This window comes from Pan troglodytes, chromosome 10 (genome assembly GCF_028858775.2).
Source record: "Pan troglodytes isolate AG18354 chromosome 10, NHGRI_mPanTro3-v2.0_pri, whole genome shotgun sequence".
In the NCBI taxonomy this organism is placed as follows: domain Eukaryota; kingdom Metazoa; phylum Chordata; class Mammalia; order Primates; family Hominidae; genus Pan; species Pan troglodytes.
Genome location: NC_072408.2, coordinates 126589763 through 126613507, shown reverse-complemented (window position 1 = coordinate 126613507; position 23745 = coordinate 126589763). Strand labels below are relative to the sequence as shown.

Below are 23745 nucleotides of genomic sequence, written 5' to 3'. Positions count from 1 at the left end.
TATATATCTCATAATATTTCAAACCTGTCTCCTGTTAATCCCATCCTCTCTGTTTCTGTTATCATTTCCTTAGTGTAGAATTTGTCATGTTGACTATTGTAGACTTGTCTTTTAGAGTTTCTAGCACTAGCCTCTTCCACCCATCACTACTGAGATGATTGTATCCGTCTCAGTACTGACACTAACCCAGCACTCTGGTTTTACATCTGTCAATCCATCAAGACTTCACTTTCACTTTCTTCCCTGCCTCATTATTCACTATGCTCTTGGGCCATTGCTCTGACTTCTGGGGCTTTTCTAAAGTAGCACTTTTCCCCACTCCAGCCCATGAAGATACCTTTTAACCAGCTCTTGAGATTAAATCCCCTCCGTGACACTTTCCTGCAGGAACTTGCAAAAAAGTACTGCATTCCCCACTGGCAAAACTTGCCATCAGCCAGTTTATGTATTCTCTGCTTTTCACACCCATATCTTGACCTCTAAACAACACACATATTCTCCTCTTCATTTATTTCACAGTTCTGTCTTCATAACATTGATAAGTATGATCACATTAGTGCTCTAGATTTTAAGCAACTGGAAGATAGCTATTTTTTTGGTACTCTTCCTTTAAATTTGAACATAGCATCTAATTAGTCAATTAACATTTTTTTAAAAGGGTGAGGGACATCATGGTAGAGAGAACGAAGTTGAACGTGTTTTTGGTTGAATATTAGCGCATGCCCACTGTATTCTAGGCACAGTCCTGATTCATTATATCATCACACAATAATTATTTATGTGCCTTCATCCTTTATGACACAGTGCTGGCTCTTATTCATCTCCCATTTCTGCAATCCATGGCGATGATTAAAAGTCTTAGGAGTTTTACTAGGCTCAGTATTTTTTTTTTTTAATATGCTAGTTCTTCATGAATACATTGGGTACTCTGAAGCATATCATTTCCTGGGTTTCCTGAAGTGGTATGTTGCGTGGAATGGCACATTAGGTCTAAATAATTATCCTCTATGTAAGGTTCTTGTTTTTCATTCATTCTCTTAAAAAATAGATATTAAACATTAAATAAGGACAGCCAGGTATTGTTTGAGGTGTTAGTGGGCTATGCTAAAAAATCAAAGGTGGGAATGAGGCAGCTGGAGCTCAAAGGAGCATGTTAGAAGGAGTCCCAAGAGGACAAATCCATTTGGTTCTTCTTTCCTTGTTTTTTTCTGAATATTTTTGAGGATGATAATTTTTTCCCCTCAAAAGCTTTTAATGAATGTTAGGATTAAAAAAGAGAGAGAGAGAATTTATAGAAGAGAAATTAACTATAGCTTCTAAAATAGCTCTTTGTTTCTGAAAGCCTTGATTCTGCTATCTATTTTATAACTGAAAAAAAACAAAAACAAAAACAAAAAACAACCTCAAGAAGTTACTTGTATAGCCTCTGCTACTAAGGAGACTGTGTTCTGATGTTACCTCAAACAGGCTGATTTATTAAAATATTTAAAAATATATATGGAAATATTTTTTTCTATTTTTTTTTTAGTGGCTTTTCCCAGTGAACAATAGGTCTTACTATATGATTTCTTATTTGTCATTAGTGAATGTGGTGGATATGTGGCAGCGGGGGGAGCTGATGATTTCATAATACTGTATCAGAAATGATTAATGTAGGTACTTATTAACATATTTCTCAGACAGAACAATCTTGACTTTTAAAACCTCTTCATTTAATTCAAACATCAAGTACCCTGTTTGTGGCCTGTGTTATGTTAGGTGCTCTCTTTACAAGACCTATTTTCTTGCTATTTAATTATATATTTGCTTAGCAAATATTTACTCTGCACCTACTAGGTACCTGGCACTGTGCTGTGTACTGAGGTGCCATGTGTACCTCCATCAACATAGACTCAAGATCAATATGATTTCAGTGAACTAAAAATACCTTTATTGAAGCAAAAAAAAATCACATTTTGTAAGGATCAAAAAAGAGACATTTTATATAAGGTACAAGAAATAGAAGAATTATATCCCCAAGATATATGTGATCACATACTTGTTAGTTTTTGGACGTGACCAGAGTTTACACAATCCTTAAAAATTGCAGCAACCAGATTTTAAAGTAGTTCTCTAATCTCTCTTTCTGTGCCCCATTAGATGTATATTGGATCTTCTCATTCTGTCTGTCTTTTGACCTCTCATGTTTTCCGTCTCTTTGTCTCTGTGTGTTGCATTGTACACAAATGCTTCTTGAACTGTGGTGTGCACATGAATCACCTGGGGACCTTGTTACAATGTAGGTTCTGATTCCATGGGTATGGGGCAGGGCCTGAGATTCTTAGAGAATTAAATTCTAACCAGCTCCTGAGTGATGGTGATAATGCCAGTGTGTAGACCATAGCTTAAGTATCAAGGTTCTATGTGATTCCCTCAGATCTAACTGCTAGTTCACTAAGTTTCTCTTCAGCTGTATCTAGTCTGCTATTTAACATATTCAGTGAATTTTTAACCTTAAATTCAAGAACAAGATTTTTTATTTCTGGAAGTTCAGTTTGGTTCCTTTCAAATGTACCTGGTTCTTTTTCAAAGTGTCATGTTCTTTGATAAGAATTTCTACTAATTTACCTTGATAATAAAAACTTGTTTCATGGCTCATTTTAGATTGTTCTTTTATCTGCAGTTTTTGGAGGGCTAATTCTCCCATTTCTTGTATCTGTTGTTGCACCCGTAAGGTGTAGTTGTTGATTTTTACTTTTTAATTGTGAATTTATTTCTGGTAGGGATTGGAAGGAGGTTGTTGGGGTGGGGGTGGGGTGGGGAGAAAATCCTGTGTGCCCTGGGTTGCAAAAACACCCCTACAAGTTGTTCTCCACTTGCATCTGCCAGTGCTCCAAGGGCTCAGTGATCCTGGACCAGTAGTCATGTTAATTTCTTGAATTGTAACAGGATACTGTAAATGTGGACACTGTACCTGAGGTTACTGCTTCTTCCTATCTGCTTTATTTCCTTTCCACTGAAGGGCCCTGGACAAGGGTAAACATCTCATCACTTTCTGGATGGCAGAATATTTCCACTTCCCCCACTTCTTTTTGGCTTAAGGCTGTGGCTTTTTCCTCTGCCTGAATGTGGCCCTAAGAAGCCCTTCTTTTCAAACTTTCCTGTTGTACTTGACCGACTAGCTGTCTAGAGGTTTATATCCCTAGCTTTTAATCTTTGCTGTGAATATCTTACCTGTTACCAGCTAGTATATTTCACATTGACTTCTCTTTCCCTTTTTTTTTTTTTTTTTTTTTTTTTTGATACGGTGTTTCGCTCTTGTTCCTCAGGCTGGAGTGCAATGGCACGATCTCGGCTCACTGCAACCACCACCTCCCAGGTTCAAGTGATTCTCTTGCCTCAGCCTCCCAAGTAGCTGGGGCTACAGGCATGCACCATCACATCTGGCTAATTTTTTTGTATTTTTAATAGAGATGGGGTTTTACCATGTTGGCCAGGCAGGCCTTGAACTCCTGACCTCAGGTGATCCACCTGCCTCGCCCTCCCAAGGTGCTGGGATTACAGGCATGAGCCACTGTGCCTGGCCTACTTCTTCTTCCTTTTAACTTGAAGATTATCTGCCCCTTTTTCTAATCTTAACCGCATTAAGCTGGCTTTGAGCATGGCAAGAGTTTTATAGATGAATCTTATTTTATAGTACAGGATTTCAAAATCATAATTATTTCACTGAGGGTGGCTTTTACCCTCTATTAATTATACTTCTCACTCAGAAATGGAATTCTATTTTGGTCTCCTAAAGATAAATTAGTATATAGTGGAAAGGAATTAAAGTTCTACTAGGAATTAAATGATATGATTAACACAAACATCCACATGGATGTGTCTCTGCCCTGTGCAGGAAAGAAGAACATTCAGTACAGATTCTGCTGTATGTCACTAGCTTTCAAGACCTGCAGGTTCTCTCCTAAGCATGCAGTTCCTGTGAGCAGTAGCAATAATAGCAGGTCATCTTTGTGGAGTGATTACTGTATGCTAAGAACTGTGGTAAACACTTTTATATGGATTATTTTATTTAAACCTCCTAATAGTCCATTGAAATAGATATTGCCATGTTGAAAACTGAGGTTCAGAGAGGTTAAGTGACTTACCCAGTGTCACAGAACTAGTAAGTGATGGAGCTGGGATTTGAACTGAGATTCCAGAACAATTGCCATTAACCACTTTGCTTCCATATTAGTATCATCTGCAAATCTCTCTCCATAAATTTCCTCAGTCTTTATCTGAGTTTCCTTATTTCAGGAAGGAAAACTTCCCTTTTTGATCCTTATGAAATACAATTTCCATTAAAGCTTTTTTTTTGGCTATTAAAAAATGTACCGGATAATTGAAATCAGATTGGATTTGAGCCTGTGTTGATGGAAGTACACATGGGATGTGGGCTGAAGTGTTCAATCTAATTTTTCTTTCCATCAGCTAATTTTTAAAGTATTAAGCAAGTAGATTCTGACACTAACAGGGAAGATTTAAATTCTCTTGAGAGACTGGAGGTGTTAAATAATTTTCTGGTAGTGCACATTTTACATCTTAAATCTTCCTCACTCTCCCACCTCATCTCAATGTACCTGAAGCTCTGGGAATGTTCTTTTGTACTTCTCAGGAACAGCCAGACCTCTGGCTTCATCTCCTCTCCCCTCCACATCCCTTTCCTGCTCCAATTACTTCCCAGCGCCACTTGGATGTTGTTGTCATCGGGGAACTTTGGAAACAGCCAGATTTTTTTGGAGTCTGTAAGCAGAAAACAGACTGCTTACTGCTCATATCTGGCACCCAGCTTTGTCCAGAAAACGAGGAGTTAAAAAGAAGTCTGGGCTGTGAAGGGCTGTGACAACTGTCCTAGGGGGAGCTCTAGCGAGCCCTGGCGGGCAGTGACTCATGCTGCTCTGTCACTGGGATCAGCACTGGCCCCTGGCAGGCAGGCGGCAGCCAGGTGGGGTTATAGCCAGAGCACGCACGCACGGAGCCGGGAGCATGCAGCCTGCACTGCGGGGGATGTGATGCTCGGCTCTAACTCGCCTGGCTGGCCCGCGACGGACGCCTCAGCTTGCAACCATGGTAACGTTTCTGGCGGGGGACACCCCCGGGAGCCCACTGCGATGGGCAGCCTCCTGGTGACTGATGGACGAGTGTCCACCTCCCTGACCGAGAGCGCTTAGTAGGTCGGAGGAAGTGGAGAGGATGTAACACGCCCCCAGCCGGGAGTGAAGCCCTGAGGAGGTAGGAGCCGCATATGTCCATCCGTGCATTCCCACCGTCAGCGCGCAGGGGTGCTGTAGATCACCGGTAGGAACTTTATTTGGCTGGTGCTTCATTATGCTGATTAAACTGCAGTGGATTTGATGGGCATGATTGCGCTGGGGAAGATGCGTAATGAACTAAAAAAAAAAAAAAAAAAGGTGGTTAATAAGATCTCGGAGTCGACTTGTCCGGGTATGAATGAAGTAGACTGCAGTGGTATCCTAACAGGAGTTCCAGAACCTCACACATCCCTTTTCCTGGTCCTTCCTCTCATCCCGGTTAATCCACGAAATGTAGAAGTTCCATCTTATTTCAACGATTAGTGCTAATCATTAATAATTTAGACCTGTCTGGAAGAGGGAATCCATAGGTTTAGGTCTCCTAGCATCCTGGCACTAGCCAGCAGCTGCTCTGTAGGAGCCTTCTGGAAACAGCAGGAAGGAGCGGCTTCCCCACGAGTTCCCCAAGTGCTTTCGTTGGCCCAAGTGACCTGTTTGAGTTTGCTCTTCAGTTTACCCCAGGCGGGAAGGCAGTCTGTCTGCGGGTTGGTGGCCATGTTGGCAGAGAAGGGGTTAATCTCTTGTTGCTGTAGGAGCCGAGGTTGCGAGCTAGATTGAAAGCAGGCGCTGCAGTGCCATCGCCAGCGCCGAAGGAGTAAGACGATCTTCTCCGCAACAGTGTTGAATCCGGCTGAAATTTTTTTTCCTCCCCGCCTCCTTTCTTGTTTTTCTTTAACCAGCTCCTCCCCCCTTCGTTCCCACCCTCAAGTCTGACGATGACACCTCCAATTTTGATGAACCAGAGAAGAATTCGTGGGTTTCATCCTCTCCGTGCCAGCTGAGCCCCTCAGGTTTCTCGGGTGAAGAACTGCCGTTTGTGGGGTTTTCGTACAGCAAGGCACTGGGGATTCTTGGTAGATCTGAGTAAGTGAAAATTTGACTTTCTAAAGGGACCTGCATTGATGCAAGGCTTTTGGAGCCAAAGGTGGTGGTGGTGGGGTGGGGGAATAGGTGGGGGGAGTGCAGTGGAGGGAAGCTGCTAGTCGCCTGCATTGGGAAAGCAGTCTACCTGTTAGGGCTTTGCGGGGGTAGCCTGTTAATATTCTCGTTTTGCAGTGTGTAAGGTACCTGTTCCTGTCTGTGGTATGATAATTGTCAATTGGGTACTTTGGGTTAGTTTTCCAATCTTTGGTCTTCTTTAAAGGGGAGAGAGTGGGAGATTTCCAGCAGTGCAGATCCCCGGTCAAAGGAGAAATGTGCAGGAGTTAAGATGAGCTGCCCATCTATCTAACCATCTATGTATCTGTCTCTCAAGTGGGTGGATGGGGGTTGCTATCTTGGCTGTATAAAGAATCCTAAAAACCTTGTCTCATAAGCTAGAGGTTTCCTGATGGGTTTAACTGAGCTGCAAGTGGCTGAACCAGAGCTCTAACAGAGAGATGGTGCTCGGCTCTTCTCCAAGTATGCTGCAAGATCAGGGATCTGGCAGCTGAGCCTCTGAGCTGGTGGAGCGCTGGCGGCCAGAGAAAGCCCCGTTACTGTGAGCCACCAGGAGGGAGTGTGATGTAGCCGAGTCATTGATTCACAGAAACTGGGCTTCATAGGGGGAAAAAAACCAGGAGACTAGAAAATGGAAATATAAATATCAATGTAAACCTCTTGACCTGGTAGGTCTTTCTCCATTCTCATAAAAGCTATTGAAAAATGCATTAACAGAGCACTTGGAATTAGAGGGTCGAGGCTTCCAGGAGCCTCCTGGAATTTCTGTAAAATGCAGTAGCTTCTGTGGATGTGGGAGGTCAGTATCTTGCCTCATTCTCTCATGATACAATGACATTCTGTTTTCAGAGGAGGGAGTTCCCCAGAAGATCTTGGACTGATGGTGTTATTTGCCAGCCACCCTGGTCCCTGCACTTTCAGGTTCTCAGAGGGTAATGTTGGGTTAGTTGCTGCCCACTTAGGAGACGAGCAGAATTTGATATTCTTCTTGGCAGCATCTTTCCCTCTTTGTGGTATTTGTAGCTTAGATATCAATTTATAGGGATGTTATGTTGGTTCCTGGATGGTGTCTCCCTATGGGTGCTATTTTGACAGTAACGTTCCTGAAAAGATTTCAGGGTGTTGTGGGGAATTGGGCATTTGATACGAAATAAGGTTGTGGGCTGTGATTGAATGTGAGGGAGGTTTTTATGTTGCAAGATGTTGAAGTGGTCTTTCTTGATCCCCTCTCTGGGGGCTGGGTTTCAAATTCGGGTTGGATTTTGGTAGTGTTAGATGTGCCTCTCTGTCTGATTTGCTCCACAACCCCAAAGCAATCTGGATGGTGGTGGGAGAGGCAGAGAGCTAACTAGCTGTTGAATGTGCCTTCAGATGGGTTTGAAACGGCTCAGCAGGATTGGGAGGTTTTGCCATTGGCATCAAAGAGCAGGGCAGAAGCGGAGGCCTGATGTTGAAGGATGCATGGTTAGTGGGCAGTATAACCTTGACACACGCAGCACACTGAAGGTCACACGTTGTACGGGAAGGACATGTGTGGAGAGTTCTAGTTCTGGTTAGCAGTGGGCTGGCTGGGTCAGAATGCAAGCTTGCTTAGGGTGTTGGTCAGTGATCTGAAAGACCAGGGAGGATTCGAGGGAGTTAGATTTCAGGGGAAAAGGCAGAATGATATGGGAGATCTTAGGCATTGCAATTAATCTGAAGCAGTGTGTGATTAATTGCTTATTTTTCAGGAAGACTTGAATGACATCTTTCTGTTTCTCACAGAAAGCTCAGTTTAGGGAGCTCTCTGACAGGGACATCTCAGTATTAAGGCTGAGGCACTCGATAAATATTTGTTGATTTAATTTACCTATGATCCTTTCCTCCAGAAGTGTTTATATTGCTTATTGTATTTGAAGATGTGCTATCTCACCTCTGGTAGTTTAAACTATATCCTTAGAGCACAAAACGAGCTGCTGTTCCTGACCCAACAGAATGTTTAATAAGATTCTTATTTCAAAAAAGGTCCATGCAAATAAAACTGTGTATTTCTTATTTGGACGATGGCATCAGAGTATTCCTATCATTGGGGAACTTTACCGTTTTTTCAAAGCTTGGCAACGGGGTTGGAATCAGGAAGATTTTCTTTCATCTTGCGTCTTGTTATGTGATATTGCTATTGGACTTGGCTACTCTGCTGTAGGCAGCCCTGTGGGTGATACCTACAAGCATCATTTTAGAAATTCATCCACCTGTTGGATGTAGATGACCCTGGACATATCAGATTGTGATTAATTAGAAATCTAATAAAAGAGAGGCAGTGATGAAATTACTTAGCAGCTCCTGCAGTTTTATTGACAAAATTTACTTGGAGAGAGGGGGAGACATTTTCTGGGGGTACCACCTTTGCTGCCAGCGACCCTGTGTTTCTTCCTGAGTTTCTTTTTCTTTTCTCACCGTTTTCAGCATCACAGGTTTTTATTTACACACATTGATTACCTGTGCTGTTACTCATTCTTCACACCACTGAGGAAATTGCAGATGCTGCTGTACTGTGCTAGGTAAATTGACCTCAGATTTGTTACCAGTGAATTGAATGAAATGTTCAGAGGTGGAGCTGAATGAACGAGGAGTTTTTGTGGAGAAATTGGCAGTGAGAATGATTTAAATTCTGTGATAGCTCCTCGTTTTTTGGGATCCTTATTTTGGGACCCCAGACTATTTTTAAGCCATTGAGTGCATCATTATTTTAGGCTGAGCAAGAATCTTGATGACAGCGTTTCAATGGCTGAGGTGTAGTGGGAGTTCCTTGCAGCTTGAGTTGGTGGGAGCTGGAGAGTTTCTAGAGAACTAGGTTTGGTTGTCTTTGGGGTGGGGTTATGGTGAAATTAGTCTTGGAGAGTGAGTAGCTGTCTGATGCTGCTTTTCCTTTTTAACCAGCAAGAACCCAAACCAAATCCCCAAGCTCTGAATGCCTGGCTGTTCCTCTCAGCCTTTCTTTGCTTGAACTTGACAATAGTAGGGTAGTAACAGGAAACAGCATGTTAAAGTTTTAAAAATAAAATAGATCTCAGCTGTTTTCCTTCTCGTTAGCAAGGGGTACATTTATTTAGGTTTTTCCTTCTAGATTGAGGCACTGCCTCATTTAAGTTCTTGGTGAAGCCATGCATTTCTGCAAACCATAAGTATAAACTCTAGAACGGGGGTGTCCAATCTTTTGGCTTCCTTGGGCCACATGGGAAGAAGAAGAATTGTCTTGAGGCACACATAAAATACACTAATGATAGCTGATGAGCTAAAAAAAAAAAAAAAACTCATAAAGTTTTAAGAAAGCTTACAAACTTGTAAGTTTTGAGCCACATTAAAAACCATCCTGGGCTGCATGCAGCCCCCGGGGCCGTGGGTTGGACAAGCTTGCTGTAGAAGGTAAAAATCAGTTGGTTTTATGTTTTTGTTTTAAACATGCTGGTTGTATGCTTTTGGAAGAGTTGGGGAACACTGAGGGTAATGGGATCTTGATGGGGCTGGAATTTGGGGGAAGATGGTGTCTGGGTAGGCTGTTTTTAGGAAGGGGCGCTCTCTTCCTTTTGATTCAGGGATTTTTCCTTTCTTTTCGGGTGGTTCTGAAAACACAGTGATGGATCCAGGCATTCAAACACCATGGAGGAAGGAAGAGTGGCTGTTGCCATTGCTTCCCAAATTTTCTGGGAACCAGTTTTTGGTGCCTCTTCCTTGCTCTACTGGGGCTTCTCTGCATGTCAGTTTCTTCAACTGCGAAGTGGAAGGACAGTGATACTTTTCTTACAGGACTTTTGCGGGGATGGATGAAATACGTAAAACACTTGGTCTAGTACCTGGCACATGGAAAAGCCTTGATAAATGTTCACTGTTGTTATTTTTGTTATTACTAATACACTAGTCCATGTATGTATAGTGTCCTCCTATACACACCAAGAGAATATGGAAAGGACTCAGCAATGGTTAGGTAGTCCAAAGTCATACCAGATTGGAAACCAAGCTTCCCAGGCCCTGGGACTTTTCTGCTAGAGACACTTCACGGTTCTGACCAACTATAAAGAGTTAATATGCAGTTGCCAAATACCTGTTGGAAAAGGTGGATGTTGGGGAGGAGTGGATAGGGGAACAGAATTAGAAGGTCCAGTCCCAGAATGGGTACCTTCCCATCAAGTTGAACAAGTCAAAGCAGGTTATGTTGAAACAACTGAGAGAAAGTAGAGCAAACACCATTGCTGCAGAATATCATGGTACAAATTGGACATCTTTGGGAGTTAGCGGAGTAAGGCAAAATCCAGTGAGGGACACTTAATGGGTAATGCCAATTCACAATTCTTGTTAAATTACATTGCTGATCTTCCTTGGAATGTCTGTCCATTCCCCCAAGTAGACTGTGATCTCAAGGCAAGGCTGGGTCTTATTCATCCTGGTTTTCCTGGAGCAGTAAATACTTGTGCTGGGACTGGGCTTATAAGCATACTAATGGAAAGTAAAATATTTGGGTTGGTTTTTTAAAAAGACAGTGGATTTGGATCAGTGGAGAGGAAGGTAGAGGGAATTTCAGGTGGGCAGGGTGCTAACAACAGCCCATCCTTACAGGGCACCAACTGCGTTCTAGGCTGTGTTCCAACCACTTTACACAGATGAATTCATTTAAATTGCACAACCAGCCCAAGAGGAAGGTACCATTATTATTCTCATTTTGGATGTGAGGAAACTGAGGCGTGGGGAGATCAAACAACTTGCCTAAAGTTATGTAGCTTTGAGTGGCTTAGCTGAGATTTGAACCCTGTGGGTATAAACGCCACAGACGGGAAATTTGTGTGGGGTACCCAGGTTCATGTGCTTGTCAGAAGTGGAAGCCATTTGTAGAGAATCACGAATGATGAGGTTGGGGCAGGGTGTGATGGGAGCTGACAGGCAGGTCTAAATGCTGGGATTCATTTTCAGTCTCTGTGTTTCTTGAGTAGGTAGACTGTATAGCTCTTGGATTTCTCAGATTTTTTCCTCTTTTCATTTAGAGACTCTTATCTGGTGTGTGTGTGCCCGCACACATACATAAACCCACGCGTATATACTCTTTCCCTGAATGTTCTTATTTGCTAAAGCTTAAGCTTGGCAAAGAGAGGAAACTGCACTGACCTTACTCTCCACCATATCTTCAGGCTGATCATACACAAGTTGCTTAATAAGCATTTGGTTAATCCATCTAAATCATTCTTATGGCTGCAACTCTCATTTTGTTGATGACTCTACTATCTATGTCTATTCACATCTACATTTTGTACTTTTGTTTGCCTCCCATCTGTCCTGGGATGGCTGATACCAGTGGAAGACAGCCTGAACTCTCCAATCAGTCCTGTTTCCTTTTTATGAAATACTTGGAGGTTGGAGGATCTTCCCTTAAAAAGTGTTTTCCTTTCTACATCCAGCCAAAGGCTCTTGGTCCTTGTGCTTGCTACCTATCCCTATTGGAAAGAGTCTTGCCTGCAATTTGATTTTTTAAATAGCAGCAATAACAGAGTCTTCTCTGCTACACGAAGATATGCATCTGCTGTATTTCCCAGACAAGTTCAAAAACCTTAACTAGCTTCTGCCCATGGTTATTGCTCTCAAGTGCCTTGTGTTGTTCCCATCCCCTCATTATCTGGATTAGATGTTTAACATTCGCCTGTGTGTGTTGTGTTGGATTTTCTCCTCTCCTCTTGCTCATTCAATTTCTTCCTTCTCTCAGCCAAGCACAGCTTGTTCTCCTACTTGCCTTATTCTGTTCTCTATTTAGACTGTGCGTGCCTGCCTTGCAGCCCTGGCAGGACCATTCCACCGCCTTCTCATTTGTCTTAAAGATACCTTTAGGAAATCTAATCCAGACAATCCTAGCCCAGTCCTGAAGATTAGGCTCCAGAAGATCTGTCAAGTGTGTTTTTTGCTGGCCTACACATGCTAATTTGCATGGTTGCCTGGGATCCCTTAAGAAGACAGTCATTGACTAAATGGCGCTACATGTTCCCAAGCTCTGCGCCAGTCTGGCAACTCTTCCTTTGCCTACGTGAATTTCTCCTAGTTCTTTTTGCTTTGCTTGCTGTTCATCTCCTGACCTCTCTCCGACAAACTTCCTGAAAGAAGAGCCTGCACTCAACACCTCTTTTTTCCACCTCTTCAACAACACTGAAATGACTGTCTCAGAAGCCGTTGATTGTACCTAACCACCAAATCTGGTGATTTCCATCTCACCACGTGATACCATTAATACTACATTTCTTCAAGACAACATTCTACTTTCTTCTCTTCTGTATTATGGACACTTGGTTTCCCTCCTACCTCTCTGACTGTCATTCTCACTCTTTTGTGGCTGCCATCAGGCTCTTGCAATGTACGTACCATCTCCTCAAGTTCCATCCTCAGTTATCTTTCTAGTTGGTTCTTGGTGATCTCATTCAGTTCCTTGACTTTAGTTCTCACCTCCCCATGGCCTCCTCCCATCGTACACTGTGTTCCTCATCACCAGGATGTTTTACCAGTTTCTCACCATCCCATCCTCTGTTCCCTTCCTACATAGACAGACCCACTCGCTCACTCAGTAAGCCACTAGGTGCTAGTTTTGGCTTCTTCATTTTATGTAAGAAACTACCACCTTCCCTACCCTTCTAGGCAAGAAAGCTGAGTCATCGTAAATTCTTTTCTGCCTCCCCCGCCATCCCATCAGTTGCCAATTTCTCCAAGTGGTGCCTCTAGGATGCCACTTGCATCCATGCCCATCTTTCTTCCTCATTGGCACCCATCATGGACTCTTGCTTGGACTGTTGCAGTAGCCTCCTCAGTGATTCCCTTGCCTCTGGTTTTCCTGGCTGTAATCCATTCTCCACAAAGGGTGGAATTCTTCCAAAGCATAGGTTGGATGATGTCATTCGCCAGCTTACACCTTCAACAGCATCCCAGTGTGCTCAGAATTAATGGCTGCTCCTGAACTTGGTATTCAGTCTTGGTACGCCAAGACCCCAGCCTGCCGGCTCATTTGTGACTCCTTCTCATCCCCTACTGAATCACTTCAATAGTGTTGTCTGGCCAAGCTGTTCAAGGCTCATTAAGGACAGGACCAGGTCTTCCTTCTTTTGCCTGAAACAGTGCCTTGCCCCTGGCAGGTCTTCAATGAACATTTGTTGAATTGAATTAGACTAAAATGGCCAGGGATTATACCAATTCCTTCTGCACAGTGTAGACAACTGCTAATGGAACCTGTTTTCTGTAGAGCACTTCTTGTGTTCCCAGAACTATGCGAGTACTTTATGTGTATTATCTCATTAAATCCTCACAATCTCACTGTAACTCTATGAGGTAGCTGGTATTATCCCCATTTTACAAATGAAGACACTGATTCAGGAAGATTAGATTATTTTCCTGAGGTTCTGAAGGTAGAAACACATCTAAGACTTGGATCAATATCTGGTTGCCTCTAGACCACTGTACTATCTACCCTGCCTCTAAGAGCCATGACTTTGCTAGATTATGCAGGGGTTATGGACTTGTCTAATAGTAAAGGTAAAAGAATTGGTTTTAATGAGAATCTACTCTTCTAGGTACTATTCTGAGTGCCTGACAAGCATTCTCATGTAGCCCCAGCAATAACTCATTATTTTACAGATAGAGAAAATGATGATCATGATGCTTGGGTTACTTCTTAGTTTCACTCAGCTCACATCTGGCAGAGGGTGGTCAACTTTTCCAAGTTTTAACTTATTTATTTATTTATTTTGAGACAGAGTCTCATTCTGTTGCCCACGCTGGAGTATGGTGACACAATCTCAGCTTATTGCAACCTCCGCCTCCCAGGTTCAAGCGATTCTTGTGCCTCAGCCTCCTGTGTAGCCGGGATTACAGGTGCCTGCCACCACGCCCAGCTAATTTTGTTTTTGTATTTTTAGTAGAGGCTGGGTTTCACCATGTTGGCCAGGCCTGTCTTGAACTCCTGACCTCAAGTGATCCTCCAGCCTTGGCCTCCCAAAGTGTTGTGATTACAGATGTGAGCCACCACGACTGGCTCAACTTTTAACTTTAAAACTGATATAAACATGCCTATTTTTTTGGGACTGACTGTAGCATACCCATTCAAAGTCCAGGCTTTGGAATCAGACAGACGTGGGCTGAACTCAGGGTTTCACCCCTTGCTTATTGTGTGAATGAGACATTTCACTGCTTTCAGCCTCAATTCCCTCATCTATAAAGTGGAAGGTGTAAGGTCGCCTATCTGATAGGTTTGCCATGGGGATATGAAGTGCACTTAGTGTTGGTGCCATGAGCAGAATGAGTGTTCATTTCATATTTGTTAATGTTATTTAGGTCCGAGGATGGGTATGGGGTGCTTTTGACTCTCTTTTTCTCCCTGCTTCCACCTTATAAAGACATCTTGCTGGTTTCTGCCCATTGAGAGAATCCAGCTCCACGTGGGGGGCCTGACAGATGTCCTAATATCTCCATCCAATTTTTTACTCTGAATGGAGTCTGTGATGTATCACTTCAACCTGCACTTTCTATAAAATGCTCTCTAGGCTTCTGGTAGGATCCAGTGCCAGTGGGAAGTGTGCATGTTCCCAGCCTAGATGTCACATGCTCCCACCCACCCTGGAAGCACTTGGGTATCCCCTGGATGGGTAAGTCTGTGTGTCATTGTGCCATTCCTGTCTCGGAACCAATGCTGGGCATCTCTACTTGCAGGTGCTGGAAAGCTTTTTCATGCCAGCATACATGCAGCACACTTCTCATTTTGGATTCCTTTATCCCACGGTGACCTTTAAACTGGCTGCTTGGGGGCACAGAAGTACTAGCACACCATTCACTTATTCATTCATTCATTCATTCATTCACTCAACAAATATATTGTTCTAGTCCTTAAGGCACAACTCTGAGCAAGACAGATAAGGTCTTTACTCTCAAGAAGCTAGCATTTGGTGGGGAGAAACAAAGGAGAAATAACTACTGTGCACATGTGAGGCAATTGCAGATGGTGGTCTGCAGAATTGGGATTGAGACTGCCTGGGGGTGGCCACTTTAGACTGGGTCCGCAAGGAAAGGTTCTCTGAGCTGAGCATGAGTATTTGTTCAAGAAGGCTGAGTTGCATCCCAAGGTGACACAGCTTTTAAGCCCACACTGAGCAGCTCTGAGGTCCTAGGGGCTGTTCGAGAACCTGGGATATAGCACTGACTATGAGACAAAAATCCCTGTCTTCATGGAGCTTACATGATGGGGGCAGATTCACATTCATTCATTTGTTCATTCATTCATTCATTCATTCATTCAGCTATTTGAGAGCCTACTATGTGCCAAGCACTTTCTAGGCACTGGAGAAGTAACAGTGAATGCAAAGGAGCAAGCATCCCTGCCCACACAGAGTGCATTCTTCCAGAATATCAATAAGGAGTCGGTTAGCAAAAATAAGTGGGAAGAGTATTCCAGAGAGAGGAAAAAAGGGCAAAGGCCCTGAGGCTGCCACTAACCTATGGGTGCTCAATGAACAGAAGGCATGTTTGGGTAGGGGGAACTTAAGGATACACAAGGAACATGGTCTGAGTTGAGATCATCAGGGCCTTTAGGTATGGACTTTGCTCTAAATTGCACTGAGTAGGAAGCTTTTGCAGGATTTTGAATAGGGTCATGGAATATCTGCGTCTTATTTCACAAAGTGTGCCTCTGACCATTGTGTGGAGGGTGGATAATGAGGGACAAGAGTTGGATCCAGGGAGGTAAGTGTGGTTATTGCAGTCATCCAGGTGAGAGGCAATGAAATTAACCTGCAAAGTGAGGCACTGGCTTAGAGGTGGGAACTGAATTAAAAATCATGGGACTAGCTATTCTTTTATTAATAGCATGATTTTTGATAAATGATTCTGGAGCTACATATTAATCATTTCAAAGCAAGTGCTCTAATTTAACTAGAGACCACTGCTCGTTGTGTGTGTGAGTGCATATGTGTGTATGTATATGAGTATGTGTGGTGTGTGTCAGTATGTATATGTGTGTGTGGTATATATATAAATATATATATTGTGTGTGTGGGCGGGGAGGGGGTGTGCCCCAAAGCTAGACAGACTCTGACTGTCTTTAGGGGAATAGTGTTTTTGATATTTCCAGGTGTTCCTGAGGGGCACCATTGTTATTTTATTTTATTTTTATTTTATTTTTGAGACGGAGTCTCACTCTGTCGCCAGGCTGGAGTGCAGTGGCGCTATCTCGGCTCACGACAACCTCCGCCTCCCAGGTTCAAGCAATTCTCCTGCCTCAGCCTCCCGAGTAGCTAGGACTACAGGTGCGTGCCACCACACCCGGCCACCATTGTGTATTTTAAAGTATGCTTATAAAATTAGTTCAGAGGCCAGATGTGGTGGCCCACGCCTGTAATCCAAGCACTTTGGGAGGCCGAGGCGGGTGGATCATGAGGTCAGGAGACCGAGACCATCCTTGCCAACAGGGTGGTGAAACCCCATCTCTACTAAAAATACAAAAAAATTAGCTGGGTACGGTGGCGCGTGCCTGTAGTCCCAACTACTCCGGAGGACAAGGCAGGAGAATTGCTTGAACCTGGGAGGTAGAGGTTGCAGTGAGCCGAGATCGCACCACTGCACTCCAGCCTGGTGACAGAACAAGACTCCATCTCTAAATAAATAAATAAAACAAGTTCACAAATTTCAGAATGCTCAATCTTAAAAGCCAGTATATTTTTGGAAATGGAATGCTGATGAGTTTTTTATTTTTTGCAGCATATTACATCTTGCAGTTGCATGTATTTTTAGTGCTGTTGGCCAGCACTAAAGGTGGGGCCCTCAGCTGAGCTAATTTTGAGTCCCCTCATTTTGGCTTCAAGTATACTCATTCTTGGTTTTCCCAAGAATATCTGGGATTTGTGATCTGTGTTATCTGTGGTTTGGTGTCGTATTTTGCAGGCATAGGGTCCTATTCCTAAGGGAATAAATGGATGGCTTGATGCTTAAGCACGAACTTAATCATCGCAGTAGTGATTAGAGAGTATTCAACATGTACACTTGCTTGTAGGAAGGAGTACACATTGTATTCTCTTTTGATATGCAATATTCTATTCATAGCCCTGTTAAGTAATTTTTTTTAACAAAGTTATATGGATTATTTACAGGTACATCATTGGGAAAACTGCATTTTATAATTTTCACTGAAATGTTGAGGGTACATGTAAAGCAATTTTTGTGTCATATCTGATACATTTTAAGAAAACATGTCTTCCTGTTACAGCGGTAATGACCACGCCTGCTCTTTCTTCTGTGTCATATACCATTATCCCTATTAATACTCTTTGGGCTTCTATAATTATAAAGCAGATGTGTATATCAGGAAGAGATGTTGATTTCAGAGTAAGTTTTTCTAGAAAATAGAAGCTGGAAAAAAAAAAGGAAAACCCAAACTTGGCTTCGTGCTCAAAGAGACAGCACTGCTGTGTGTGGGCGGGTGGCTGCGTGCACCCGCTGCTCAGAAGTGCCTTTTCTCTCCATGGGGATAACTGGCTGTGTATCCGAGATGCGGCCAGGAGTAGGCAAGCAACGTGTGGGCAGGCTGCATGTTCTTTTATTAGCATCTTCATTGTACTGCATCTCATCGAGCCCAGAGCATGAACTGGCCTGGGTTTCTAATATCTACCCTGCTTCCCACCTAATTACTCCCCTGAACCCTAAAGTGAGGGAGGGAGAGTTGCTCTTGTGGGGTGAGCTTTCCCTGGGGTGGCTGTGAACCAACCTGGCATGTGGATGTTCTTGGGTATCCAGAGCTGTCCTGGACTCAGGCTTGGAGTCAGCTTCTTAGCACCGAATGCAGCCAGTCATGGATGGAGGTCACTGTATCTCACATGTTCCGTTCTCCCTTTCCTCCATGACCTTGCCCCTCTGAGCCTCTGTAGCACTTTTCTTGAGTGTGTCCAAGGCCATCTAGCCAAGAAGTAGCAGAAATGGGATTTGAAGCCATGACTGTTTGGTGATAGAGCCTCAGCTTTGAACTGGGGTTCTACTGCCTGGCACCCCTGCACAAATCATGGTAACGTGGTAGGAGAACATAGAGTTATAGGGCAAGCCCCTCCTTAATGCCATTAATAATACCCATCTTATAGGATTGTGGGGAGGACTCAGTGAAGTAACCCGTGAAGCACTAAACACGTGCCTGACATGTGCTCAATAAATGAGCACTTGTCCTGATGACAAAGGTCGTGGCATTAATTCTCTCTCTTAGATTGTTACTTCCTTGAGGACAGGAATTGTGGCTTCCTTAATAGCCCCTGCAGCACAGTTTCTCAAGTTGGCACTATTGACATTTTGGGCTGGATAATTCTTGTTGTGGGAGCTGTCCTGTGGATTGTAGGATGTTGAGCAGCATCTTTGGCCTCTACCCACTACATATTAATAGCACCCCTAGTCATGAAAATAAAATGTCTAGACATTGCCAAACTGCCCCTGTTGAGAACCACTGGTCTGCAGGTATCTCTCATGGGGATCACAGGGCTTTTATATTCTCTTCTCTGTCTCTCTCTCTCCCTCTCTGGGTGTCTCTCTCTCTCACACACACGCTTAGAGAAGGTGGTTAAAAAAAATTTTGTTGAAGTTTGAGAATTTTGAGAACAAAGGAAAAATTTTGGAAGGCATTTTAATGAACAGATAGACTCTGTCCCATTCCATGGTCAACAGAACTTCATAATTAGATAGTTTGTTTACTGCAACTCTGCACCCCATTGCCCATCATTTTAGAGTTCCAACCAGTTAGAGGATTTTTCTTGCAAACTTTCCTTAAAGCAGTGATAGTATCAGCTCTTTAAATACTATGCTTGATGAAGTGGTACTTTTCGGGATAATTTGAGACCAGCAGACTTGCTGCTTGAAGAGGACAGGGCTATATTTGGTAATAATATATATGTGATAATATGTATGTAATGTTATTATAATGTAATATACAATAATATTTGGTGTAACTGGTGACTCTGAGGCCAGTCTTTGATCGAACCTCTCAAGCTATGATTTACATTATGGTCAATGTTAGCATAATGCAATTATCAGCAATCACTTGCTGTTGCTTTGAAAGTCAGAAGGATGGCTAATAAAAATCTTAGAAAAAGAAAACAGGCTGGGCGCAGTGGCTCACGCCTGTAATCCCAGCACTTTGGGAGGCTGAGGCGGGCAGATCATGAGGTCAGGAGATCGAGACCATCCTGGCCAACATGGTGAAACCCCATCTGTACTAGAATACAAAAAAAAAAAAAAAAAATTTGCTGGGCGTGGTGGCGTGGGCCTGTAGTCCCAGCTACTCGGGAGCTGAGTCAGGGGAATCGCTTGAACCCGGGAGGTGGAGGTTGCAGTGAGCCGAGATTGTGCCACTGCACTCCAGCCTGGTGACGGAGTGAAACTCCGTCTCAAACAAAACAAAACAAAACAAAAAACAAAAAAAGAAAATCTTAGAAAAAGAAAATAAATTGTAATATTTCAGAATATTTGTTGGGGAGGATATGTGTGCTCAAGAAATACATACTGAGAACTTACCATTGATGCTAGAGATTGAATTGCCCCATGTCTACATGAAAAATGAATAGAATATAAACATTTTAAATTTAGCCATGTCTATCTGTATTATATTTCTTTTATAGAAATTCATGGAAATGGTATATTTTAACTGAATTATTAACACTGGGGACAATAGGCTTTAATCATTATCTAATACCTGTACGTTGTTTTGAAATTCATAGCCCACCACCATTAATTTCAAAATTGGGTTCTTACTCAAAGAGTGACGAAAAGGCACCAGTACCAAATGGTCTGGCCAAAATGCCACATGGAACTAAATGCTGGGGATGGTCATACAATGAGTTTTAAGTGGCTAGACCCTAAATCAGAAGCACTTTCTTCTAATTAGCACCATGGTTCTTAATCCTTTCTGTACATTACAGTCACTCAGTAGCTTAATACAAATGTTGCTTCCCGGGGCCACACTCCACATCTTTCTGACTCTCTGATTTAATTGGTCTGAATGGGGCCTACACATCAGGTGTTTTTTAAAAGGTCTCCAAGTGATTCTAATGTGTACCTGCATTGAGAACCAGGGAAGGTGTAGGAAGCCTGATAACCTTTACTCTCCTGTCTCATCCTCCAATCCCATGATTGTTTATGGGATTGTTGCTACACACCCAGCTTAGTCATAGCATTCTTACTCTAGCTTTTTTTTAGATGCAATTTTTATTTATTCTTAAAGAAAAAGATTTCTTTAGCACCTTTATTCTGAAGAGCTCTTAATTGCTGTGCTTAGAACTTCTAAACAGTGAGCATTTGTCAAACATGGAATAGCAGAATGAAGGGGTTGGACCTCGGGTGAGGAGGGCTGTCGCATGGTCTCCTTTGAGTGCCGGTGGGTGGGGGCTGCACATCTCCTCGCTTCTGGGCCCATTGATAAGTGACCTAAAAGTGCCTTTCGTTTTTTTTGGTGGGGGGTGAAAAAGCGATCTGTTTTGTACCCACAGCAGTGCACTTTAAACAGGAAGCCCTACTGGGGCCAGCCTTCTATGTGTCATTAAGTTTTTCATGCCACATCCTACCTATCATCATGCACCCATGTCATCGTTCTTTTAAAGGGTGCCAGTTTTTTGCTTAAGCACAAGGAGGTGTGACCTGTGTTGTCATCCCTGATGCATGTCATGCATGTGACTTCATGACATGTGGGTGACTTTTGATCTCTGAAGGACCAGGGACCCAGTCTGTGGATCACCACTCTCTCCGTGGGTGGTTTGGGTCTTGTTCTCTAGCCCACCCAGCCAGGTGCAATTAGGAATAAAGGAAATAGCAAAGGAATTTTGCTCAAGGCCATGCCAAGCATTTCATCTTATATGAAAAGGAAAAGAGAGAGAGTGTGTGTGTGTGTTGGCTAGATTTAGGTAGAAAACAGGCTGGTGAGAAGCGTAGAACTTGGTTAAAATTTCTAGCCAAAAGTAAGATTTTTAAAAAGATTTATTTCTGGATCCAATCCCTGTTGCCCATTTCTATGAATAATCACCATTTGTTTTAATGTGAATAATAGCACACAGCAAATTCAGCCCCCTGAGTTTTACCATTTTAAGCAATTGCTTTAGGCCCGTGAGGCATGTACTATTTATGAAGTTGCATGGGTAGTAATGGAAAACACAACAATGACAGTAGTAACAGGTGACATTTGTCGAACACTTGCAGTGTGCCAGGCACTGTGCTGAGAGCATTACATGCATTATTAAATTTAATCCTTCCAAGAACTCTTTGAAGTAGGTTGGTAATTATGGCCATTTTACAATTGAGGAAACTGAGGTTCGGAGATGTCAAATAACTAGTCAGTGGTGGGGTCAGATTTTTCTTTTTTTTTAAATTTATTTGCTTTTTTTTTGAGATAGAGTCTCGCTCTGTTGCCCAGGCTGGAGTGCTGTGGTGCTATCTTGGCTCACTGCAAGCTCCACCTCCCGGGTTCACGCCATTCTCCTGCCTCAGCCTCTGGAGTAGCTGGGACTACAGGCGCCCGCCACCAGGCCTGGCTAATTTTTTGTATTTTTAGTAGAGATGAGGTTTCACCGTGTTAGCCAGGATGGTCTGGATCTCCTGACCTCGTGATCCGCTCGCCTCAGCCCCCCAAAGTGCTGAGATTACAGGCATCAGCCACCGCGCTCGGCCTATTTGTTTTTTTTTTTAAGAGACAAGGTCTTGCTGTGTTACCCAGACTGGAGTGCAGTGGTACAATTGTAGCTCACTGTAGCCTTGAACTCCTGGGCTCGAGCGATCCTCCCACCCCAGCCTCCCACGTAGCTGAGACTAGAGGCATGAGCCACTATGCCCGACTCATTTTTAAACATTTTTTATAGAGACGGCTGGGTGTGGTACCTGTAATCCCAGCACTTTGGGAGACTGAGGCGGGCGGATTGCTTGAGCCCAGGAATTCGAGACCAGCCTGGGCAACATGGAGAAACCCCGTGTCTACAAAAAATACAAAAATCAGCTGGGTGTGGTGGTGCATGCCTGTAGTTCCAGTTACTGGGGAGGCTGAGGTAAGAGAATCACTTGAGTCTGGGAAGTCGAGGCTGCAGTGACCTGGGACCACCGCACTCCAGCCTGGGCATCGGAGTGAGACTGTCTTTCAAAAAATAATTTATTTATTTATTTTAAAAATAGAGACAGAGTATTGCTGTGTTGCCCAGGCCCGTCTTGAACTTCTGGCCTCAAGTGATCCTTCTGCCTCGGCCTCCCAAAGTGTTGAGATTATAGGCATGTGCCACTGTGCCCAGCCTGAGATTTTGAACAGAGGAGCATGATGCTGGGCGTTGACTCATTTGGCTGTGAGTGTGGAAAGCTGTCACTGGAGTACAGCAAGTCAGCACTATCAAGCCAGCCCTTGTCATTGCCAGGAGCTGCGGGGAGAGAGGTGTTTTGCATTGCTGCAGGGAACTGACCTCTTTTAGTCAGGGAAGTAGTTTGGGCAGCAGAAAGCAGAACTTGCACCTGCTGGTAAGATCTGAGTGGTCACTGACAACCAGCTCTGCAACCCTGTTACCAGGGCAACAAAGATGGGCCCAGGCGTAGTGGTGGACTCTGCCACATCTCTCTGTGCGTAAGAACCTTTGGCCACTGTTGCTCTGGCCTTGTCTTTCACCAGTCGCAGTGTTCATATCCAGTGTACCAACCACTGAGGGCAGCTGTCCTGGAATCTCTCTCTCATCTCTGCCCATAATTAACTGCTTCTGGGCACAGTGCATGAGTTACATAGATGTGTGTGGGTAAGTTTGCCCTTTCTGTGGGGGGAGCATCCTTTTGGTCCACTCTCAGGAGAGCATCCTATGTTATTTTTGTGATATTTTCTTAAGAGTTGTATAAGCAAGTGCATCAAGCCAACTTGTCTACCCCAGCTCCCTCTTGAGACCAGCAGAAACTATTTATCAACTGGCAGTTTATGTAACCTCTCTGGGCCTCAATTTCCTCATATAAAATGAGGATAATAAATCGTATCTGCTCATAGAGTTGCTGTGGGGAGTAAAGAGTTCAAATGTATCTGTCAGTGAAGGAAAAAAGAAAAAAAAAAAAGAAAAAACAAAGGGTTCAAATATATCTAGCGTTCAAACAGAACCAGGTATGCAGCCAGTGCCCAATAGGTGTATGAGTTTCCTATGGCCACTGTAACAAATGACCACAAACTTAGTGGCTTAAAACAACACACATTTATTATTTTACAGTTCTGGAGATCAGAAGTCTAAGATGATGCCAGGCTTGGTGGCTCAAGCCTGTAATCCCAGCACTTTGGGAGGCTGAGGTGGCAGGATCACTTGAGGTCAGGAGTTCCAGACCAGCCTAGCCAACATGGTGAAACCCCATCTCTACTAAAAATACAAAAATTAGTCAGGCACGGTCACGAGCACCTGTAATCCCAACTACTCAGGAGGCTGAGGCAGGAGAATTGCTTGAACCCAGGAGGTGGAGGTTG

At 43.4% G+C, this 23745-nt stretch overlaps 1 protein-coding gene across 1 annotated transcript in view; it reads left to right on the top strand.

The window, feature by feature from the left end:
- Positions 1 to 23745, top strand: part of CIT (citron rho-interacting serine/threonine kinase) — a 191349-nt gene that overhangs the window by 67753 nt on the left and 99851 nt on the right. Inside the window, 1 exon segment of the mRNA NM_001329948.2 lies at positions 6014 to 6197. Within this exon segment, the coding sequence (NP_001316877.2) occupies positions 6014 to 6197 (184 nt within the window).